This window comes from Nannobrachium achirus (assembly GCF_963921795.1).
Source record: "Nannobrachium achirus genome assembly, chromosome: 20".
Taxonomy (NCBI): Eukaryota; Metazoa; Chordata; class Actinopteri; order Myctophiformes; family Myctophidae; genus Nannobrachium; species Nannobrachium achirus.
Window position 1 is genome coordinate 36,876,116 of NC_137827.1, and position 9,218 is coordinate 36,885,333.

The 9,218-nt window shown below is 41.7% G+C and overlaps 1 protein-coding gene across 1 annotated transcript; it reads left to right on the forward strand.

Annotated features, from left to right (window-relative positions):
• The first annotated feature begins 442 nt into the window (after positions 1–442).
• On the forward strand, positions 443–8,684 carry slc39a9 (solute carrier family 39 member 9). Its single transcript, XM_080751463.1, has 7 exons — positions 443–991; positions 1,710–1,818; positions 3,427–3,630; positions 4,873–4,941; positions 5,192–5,277; positions 5,396–5,530; positions 6,002–8,684. The coding sequence occupies exons 1-7, from the start codon at positions 896–898 to the stop codon at positions 6,230–6,232; spliced, it is 930 nt and encodes a 309-aa protein (XP_080607589.1). The 5' UTR covers positions 443–895; the 3' UTR covers positions 6,233–8,684.
• The last annotated feature ends 534 nt before the right edge of the window (positions 8,685–9,218 follow it).

Here is a 9,218-nt window from a genome sequence, read left to right on the forward strand (position 1 = left end):
TGGATGTTTTGCTCTAGACCGAAAAGAGAGATTCGATTTTTGCCCCGGGACCGAAACTAGTCAAAATAGTAGATCTACAAGTAGATCAGCTATTTTCACTACTTCAACATTTTTCTAATTTGTGGAATTTCTTTAAGATTTATTTATTTTTTATTCAAGACAGAAAATCTTTTTTTTGTTTGTTTGTTTTTTGTTTAAGTTGTCCTTTAATGAACAATTTTAAATTTGAGGGGGGGGGGGGATTTTCTATTTTGAATGTTTGGAAATTCACTCGTGACCCACAAATGGGTCCCGACCCAGTGTTTGGGAACCAGTGGTCTCTACTGTAATATCAGACACGCGTGTAGAACAGGAGGACGTGGCAAGTTTGACGTGACGTCAAGTTTAGAAGGGGGCGGGGGATAACCCGGAAGTATTTATCACCAAACAAGCGAGCAAAACGTTTGCCATCTAGCTGGCAGCTGCTAGTCAACACGGGTGTATCATCACATAAGGATGGCATACGTCTCCTTTATGGCTTCATATTGTTAAAGGACAATGGTATGGCAAATTGGTACGTTGTACATGAGAGACAGCGTACCAGTATATGTAGCTTTTTAATAGATAGCTCCGCTGGACTGTTGTTTTGAGGCCAGATGCTGCATCGTTTCTGAAACCGAGCTAACGTCACGTAGCATAGATGCTAGCCAGGTAGCAGCCTTTTAGCTATAGCACCAAAGGAGGAAACTGGCTGATTATATAAGAAACATCAACAGTTAACAGGTTGACATGTATGTGACATAGGCGCACACTAAACTCCTAAAGCAAATGTTAATGAGTTTCAAGTTGGATTGAGAGTCTAGCTTTGCAGCAGCAGTAGCAGCAGCAGCACGGTCAGCAACAATAGTCTGCAGTTATGGACGATTTAGGCTCTATCAGTGTGCTGTCTCTGTCCATGTTGGTGGGATGTTATGTCGCCGGGACGATACCTCTAGCTGTCAACTTTTCAGAGGTGAGTTTCATCTTTACAATGTTTTGCCTTCATTTAACTCGTGTGTACATGTGCAAATGTCACTACCGTTACCTTTAGAGACACTCAGTTACGTGTTAAGTCAAGTGGCTAAACTAACATGTTACTGTCATTGGTGGAAAAAGTAATTTCTTAAAGTATCAATACTGCAATGTAGAAATACTATATTACAAGTAAAAGTCCGGAATTATAAATGTACTTGAGTAAAAGTGCAAAAGTATTGGTATCAAAATTCCACATTTTGCTCTCAATGCGTGCTACGCATTGTGAGCTTATAAATGCATACAGGGCTGAAGCGGGTAATTTATGTTTTGTATTAATCTACAAAATAACCAGTATCTAAAGTTTCAGATAAATGTAGCGGAGTAAAAGTACAATATTTGGATCCAAGATGTAGTGGAGTACAAGTAAATTTATTGTAAATTAAAGTACAAGTACCTCAAAATTGTACTTAAGTTAAGTAAATGTACTTTGTTACTTTTTACACCATTGTGCACAATCCCCATTTCTCTGAGGTAAACGTTTAAATCGACGTTGAAAGGGCATACTCCTCGCCCTGAAAGCAAAGAACAAAGAGCATCATCATGACATGACTCAACCTCTTTGTGTATCAACCTCTTTTTCCAATGAATGTCCGAAAAGGAAGAATGAGATTTCTTGACTTAACAACTACCACTGCTTTCCACTTGGTTGATTGCAGGAGAAGCTGAAGCTGGTGACGGTGCTTGGAGCAGGCCTTCTGTGTGGTACAGCACTGGCTGTAATCATTCCTGAAGGGGTTCATGCTTTGTATGAAGAGGTCCTAGAAAGTGAGTTCCATTCTCGGGGTCCTCCCTATGTTCCCCACTTCCCCCTCAAAAAGGTTCTATGTATGTTCCCCAGTCCCACCCAAAAAAAGGTTCCCAACTTAATAAATGCAGGAAATGGTGTGACATCTGGGCACTAAGAAGTAAGAACATGTGGGCAATTCTATTTTAGGTGCCCAGTTGTCTAGGTGCCCAGTTATCCAGGTGCCCACATGTCCCTAGTGCCCAGATGGTGCCCAGTCGTCCAGGTGCCCACATGTCCCTAGTGCCCAGATGTTTCCACCCCTAAGTGCCCACTCGTCCAAATGTCCCTGCCCCTAGTGCCCAGTTGTCCAGGTGCCCATTCATCCAGATGCCCAGTCATAATAAAAGTATGGTGCCCAGGGGGGGGAGGGGCGGAATGGGGAACATAGAACCTGGGGAACATAGGTAATGTCCCCTATTCTCTAACATAACATTCTCTTCTTCCCTCTGGTCTGTGCTTATGAACTCTCATTTAATGACTTGCAGACAAATGAAAGTAGGACGGGATGGCACTGGCAAAGAATGTGTCCCAATTTTAAAGCTGTATGTAATGAATAGAATGTTATTTTAACCAATCTGTATGGTGGAGTATGTTCAAACAATATAACTAGAACATTGCCGTGGTCGGAGGTGGTCTCTCTCCTTTTCATTGAGAAATGTTGTCAAGGAGGACCTGGGGAGCCTACTCAACCTACTGGTTGAGAAGTAGTACTACCTGAAGAGCATAAGCATACAGTAATCTATACTATTACAGTATTTCACCCAGCCAAGTGTGCATACCTTTAGCTCAGCGATCAAACTCCCAGGATTTGTGAATTTCCGCTTTAAATATAATAAACACTGTCCTGAGATAGTGGTGTGTCTCTGTTATATGACTCATAGCTAAAATGTTCTGCTTGGGCTGTTTACTGCGGTCATGGGTACAGCCTGGGAACCTCTGCGGTAGAGTATAGTCACTCATGCAAATGCATGCAGCCGTTTATTGCTTCTTTATCAGTTTGATCTGATTGAGTTAGCTAGGACAATGTCCCCAACAATTACTGATTGATCAGTAAAATCACATACATACATACATTTGTAACAAACATCTGACCCACCATGATCAACAGGATAATGCAAAAAAAGCATACAGGTTGTTTGCTTAGAGGCAAACATTCATTGAAAACGGGTGGACAATCGCCTAAATTAGCAGATCAAAAACTTGCGTGCGTTGTGTTGAGCTTATAGATCGGCTATTTGACGTACAAATAAGTATGGGGTTTAAGTACCGGTAGTTAAGAAGCCAGGAAGTCCACACAGTAGGCTGCACCGCTGCAGACATACAAGCGGCAACACTGCACAAAGAAATGTATGGTTGCATGCCAGAAGCTTCCTACTTAGATGGAGAACAAAGTTCAACATACAATGATAGTCTACTGTTTACACTGTGTGTGTTTGTTGTGCAACACTGACGAGCACAAACAGTTGGCCCCAGTTCATTTGCAAGCCTTATTTACATTGTCAGAAAACCATTATGTTCCACTGATGTTTTGTTTATCTGTGTGTTCGCTGTCTGTCTGTCTGTCCTCTTCCCTTGTCTGACTGTAGGGGGCCACCATACTCACAGTCAGGTAGGAGTGGTAGAGGTGTCTGAGTCGAAGGGGGAGGCAGAAGCAGGCTTGGGGCCCAGTGTGGAACATGCCCACGGCCACGAGCAGCTCCATGCCTACATTGGGGTGTCTCTGGTACTTGGCTTTGTCTTCATGCTGCTGGTGGACCAGATAGGATCCTCTCATGTGCACAACAGTGATGGTCAGTTGTGTGCGTGCGCGCGTGCACACGTTTGTCTGTTTGGTTCTTATTATCCCCTATCCATCTCCGTTTCAAGTGTGATCTGATCTTTTTCATATTATTATGAACGTTGTTCCATCTTTGTGTATTCTGACTTTCCAAACAGTTGTATTGAACTTAGCTAAAGTAGGCTATACTATAGGACACATTTTTGACACAGATAAGTAAAGTAAATAGTGTAGGAACCTATATCCAGTTTCTGTAGCTCGAGGCAGCTTGATGTACAAATATACCCCTTGGACGTGATGTCATGATGACGCTACTATGTAGCTGTGACCTACAGTACCTCCAATTTAACCCTTAATATCCTGGCGGTATGACCCCTCAGGGGCATTGAACCTAGACCTCCCAATTGCAGGGCGGACACTCTAACCACAAAGCCACTGAGCTGGAGCATAGATTTCATACACTGGAGGTGGGTTTCAAATAGGGAATTCCCCCCAATTTGAAAAACGGGTGGGGAGGGCAATTCACCGATATGTCATTCCATAGGCGATTCTAGCCTCTTCTATCAGGGGGTGCAAGATGCACGCGCGCGTGTGTGGGAAAAAAAACAGGTTTTGTCCTGTTGTTTTAACAGGTTTCTGCAGTTTATTTTTTACCCAAGGCCAGATGTAACACAATATAAACAAAAAAAAAGTGCAAAACAGGTGCTTCTTTTTCTAGACACCATGAGCAAATGTATTTAGGCCTACTTATATTTTGCAGGCAGAGGCAGCACAGGACATATAAATCCAAACATCAAGTTAATCATCAAGCAATAAAGCAATCATCCTTATTACACAATGAACTGCAGCCTCCGGTTTTTGGCACTTGCATACTGATCAATTATTTGCTGCAGTTTAATTTCGTGTTCTTTCTCAATCTGTAAAATGCCTATATGGTGTTAATATCACAGACCACCCATAGTGCCTGCCAAGTCTGCCAAGTTAACAACAGAAATATTTGCCCCTCCTCTCTTTTTGCGCACATTTTACAAACCACGATCACTGTTTTATTTAATAATTATAAAATAAAGTTATATTACAAAAAAAAAAAAAAAAAAAAAAAATGGCCGCCTGGTGGCGCCCCTTAAAATCGCCTATGTGTAATTCAACATTACATATTGGGTGTGTGTGTGTGTGTGTGTGTGTGCGTACCTACCTGTATATAGTGGAGTTGTGTTCACCACTGATGTCTATGATGTGTGTTTGTCATGTTTAGACCCAGAGGCAGCTAGAATTGCATCCTCAAAGATAACCACCACCTTGGGACTTGTGGTCCATGCCGCAGGTAGGTTTGACACTCCGTGACGCACAGAATATGCAATTATTATCATGTTTAACTTATTTTGGAAACAAGGGTAGAGGATTCAACTATAGCCACATACTGGTACATTTAGTCAAGTCAGTCTGTTGTACCTGCCACCGTTAGGTAAGAAACTAGAAATGTACTCAATAGATTTTATACCACTACTAATGGTCAAATCCAACAAGTTTGTTGCTTGTGTAAATGAATCGGTGTCTTTGTACGTGTCCTCCAGCGGATGGTGTGGCCCTTGGAGCGGCTGCCTCCACCTCCCAGACCAGTGTTCAACTCATTGTCTTTGTGGCCATCATGTTGCACAAGGTAATACTGACCAGAATACATCGAAACCATTAACATTTTGGGGATTAACTAAATGTGTGTGAGCATAAATGTGCATGCAAAACTGTGTTTATCCTAAAAGCCCTGTGTTATTTGCCAGGCCCCCGCAGCATTTGGCCTGGTGTCCTTCCTCATGCACGCCGGTCTGGAGAGGAACCGCATTCGGAAACATCTCCTTGTGTTTGCCTTGGCAGCACCAGTCCTTGCCATGCTCACCTTCTTGGGTCTCAGTCAGGTAGGACTTCTATTTCTTCTTTTTTACCTTTGCATGGGTACTTATAGAGTGACATTGTACTTGACACTAGTGTTCTCACAATACTGACATTTCTAAATTTGAATGCCTTGAAAAACATTTATTTAATGCCATATCCGGCAGGAAAAACGCAAAACAAAACATGAGGCATAGAAATGTGATGTGTTTACTAGCCGACACCAGCTGGGGGCTCCGGGATGGCTGTCCTCCACTCCCCCCCGGCTACCATTAGGGTCTTATCCTCTAATACTGTATACTTTCTGGTATCCTTTGCTTTTTTCTGATGAGTTGTGAATGTCAAACTCTTGAAAGGCATGTTCCCAGTTGTAATGAAAGGGAGTTGTATAATCCAACGATTGAAAAATCACATTCGTCCTTGTGTCCCTCTCCTCTGCCTGCTCTATCTTCATAACCATAACATTTAACCCTCCTGTGATCTCTTCCCCTCTACAGAGCAGTAAGGAGGCTCTGTCGGACGTGAATGCCACCGGTGTGGCCATGCTCTTCTCTGCGGGTACTTTCCTTTATGTGGCTACAGTTCATGTCCTGCCCGAGGTGGGTGGTGCCGGCCACAGCCACGCAGGAGGGAACGGAGGGGGGAAGGGACTAAGCAAGGTGGAGGTGGGTGCTCTGGTCCTGGGGTGCCTTATTCCCCTGGTTCTGTCCGTCGGCCACCATCATTAGACCCCAGAACCGAAGTACCGTACCAGAGGCGATTAAAAAAAAAAGGCTTTGAGGGGATGAAGAGAAAAGCCAAACAGAGACCTCACACATCACGGATCTTAAATGTTTTTATTACTTTTGGTAATCTGTTGATGGGTCTGCTCAGACCAAAGCTTGCTCTAGTTTGACGGAGATGGAGACCGTGAGGCTCAGAGCTGAACTTGTACCAAGAACAGTTGTGGATGGATGAGGAAGTTGGGAATAGAAGTCGGTTCACTACAACCCTCTTTCTCAGTGAAGTACACAATCACACAAAGAAACGTTTTGTGGTGAGACTGTTCACAAAAACTTTACAAAACCATGTACATCTATTAATTCCAGCAAAAATATTGTTCCTTTTTTCTTCTTCTTTTTTTAAACAAGGTTCATAGATCGCAGTGGAGTCTTGCTTCATTGTTACTTAATGTTCAAATTCAAAATGAGCAATGCTTATTTCATCATGATGTTTTCTTAGATGGCAGTTGTCTAGTGAGATTTAAATTATCTTGATTTGAACTTGTGGATATAGGGAGGAAAGTGTCATTTTTCTTTCTTTTTCTTTTTTTTTTTTTTTTTTTACAATTGTACAGAGTGGATTTCTATCCATCATTATCTAAATGAATTACACAGGCCTGTCTGAATGTTAAAGTGCCATAATAACAAGTAGGAGTGGATACTTTTATTGTCGTAAGGACATCATGTTTTTATGTTGGTAAATTATCCTTATTTATTGTCTCGCCAGGGAAATTCTCTGTTTCTTTGCTTCAGTCATCCAACGAGCTACAGGAAGCATGATTAGGGGGGGAATGTATACACCAGTCACCAGACAAAAACAGCCAAGTACATCTTTGCTGTGGCTGGGGACACTTTTGGAGTTACTTTTCTTACAATTGAATCTAGTTGGTGGCTTACAAATTCACAGATCTTTCAGCCACTGTGGCCTGTGGTTCAGTCCCTGCAACACCTGCTTCAAATCCTGCAATGTGACAGAACTTAGACCAGCCTCAAAACATGACCACACCTTGAGAGTCCCCGTTTCAATGATGTGTTCAATTGCTGAATCTTATTTGTTACTTTCTTTCTACATGAAAACTAATTATAATAGAACTTGCAGAATGAATTGTACAGAATTATTGATGTGATTGTTTAGAGAGATGTAATGGATGTTTGGAGGAGGGCTTCAGTATTTCTAATGCAGGTGTTGTAACAGTAATACAGTGCCTGGAAAGGGCATTACATGGAAGATCTGAAAATGGAAGGACCATAGGTTAAGTGTCTGTTCAGCTCTACAACGCTCTTCAACCTACTAAGGCTAGACTCATTGGCTAAGTTGACTTGTTAATGTCCTCATACCTGACCAGTCTGCTTACATGTTAAGGGTCTCTGGCTTTGTTTCTCAGGCGTGTAGCAGTGTCTCAGGCTGGAACGGGACAGAGCTTTAGTGTAGAATGGGTTCAAAATGGTTTTGGTGTTGGTCAATGGTCACATATCAAGATGGGTTGATCTATGACCTGACATCCCTGACATTAGCTATGTTTCCAATTAAGTTTTTTTTTTACCCAAATGTAAAATAAATTGAACTGTAATTTTCAAATATACAGTACTCAACTGTGGGGAACGTTTTGTTGGCAAAGACTTTTTGCTATGAAATACAATAAATGTCATCTTTCCAAATATTTAACATATCCTTTTCTGATGGAGCTCCTTGGCTATTCAGGTAGCCAATTGTCACATTTTCAAACTTTAAAATGATATGGGAACATAGCTATTGTGTCTTTGACTGTTGCTACACTAAGTGATATAACAAGGGGTTGAAGCAGTGAATGTAACTGTATAAGGAACATGAGGGATATTCGTACACCTGGGGAATTTTCTGGTTATAAACACCCTTTTTGTTGAAGATTTAAACTAAAGGTTTGTACATGAAACTTGTCATTTAGCCACATGAAGCCTATGATTTGGCAAAAATAGCAGACCGCATTGCAAGTCGTCGTGCGCTTATAGAGATTTGGTGAGGGAAAAATGGAGTGGACCAAGCACAGAGCCCTGGGGGACACCGGTCAAGGATATAGCATTTAAGTGGTTAATCACATAACTTTGTCTTATAAGAAAACATTGTTTTTTACCATCCTCACGTCTTTGCATAGATAGGAATATGAGATGGGATGGGGGTAGTTTGCATGCAGACCTTAAGCTGCATGACAATTTTGCTTTATCATTTTATACTATAGATGTTCAAAGGGACCCCCATCCCCATTCAGGCAAGGATAGGTTACGGTTCCTTTTCGGTTTTGGGGGTAAAGGGGTGTCCTTTTTCTTGTCATTCCATGAAGGGTCTGCCTTATTTCCATGTTTTGATTGCAAAACGCAGTTGAGAAGCAATGTATTTCATGACAAACGGATTAAAGTTGTTTTTGGTTTTTATGAAGTCTGATGCCGTCTGAAATGTGCATTTTAATATGTTTTAATGACTGGATTATGTGGTAAGTAGAGAGGCCTTAATTACATGATGCTCAAGGGTTTTCTCTGTAATGGGTTTGTGCGGAACACCCACTGAGAAAACTTAAGCTCTATTTGATAAAATAGAATCCAGGACTGTAAAATAGTTGATAGTGAGCCAAGCAAGCTGCAACCTGCAAGACAGAAAGGAGTGCCAGTTGACCGTGCACACAGCTCTACATTAAAGGTTCAGCACCACTGCCAATGGGTGTGCATTTCCAGCACCATGGACAGTGCCACTATTTTGTGATTAATAGTGACCTGCTTGTATTTAAGCTGCAGATAGCCTATTTTAGAACCATGGTCGTGCCATGGATTTTTGTTAATAATTGTTCATTAACAAGGGTACGAATACGAATGTAAGGTAACAGGCGTCACAAGGGGGGGTAAATTGGGACAAATTTTAAAGCTCACTATATTTGTTTTAAAAGAAAATATGTCCTGATTATATACTGTATTCTTTCCCAGA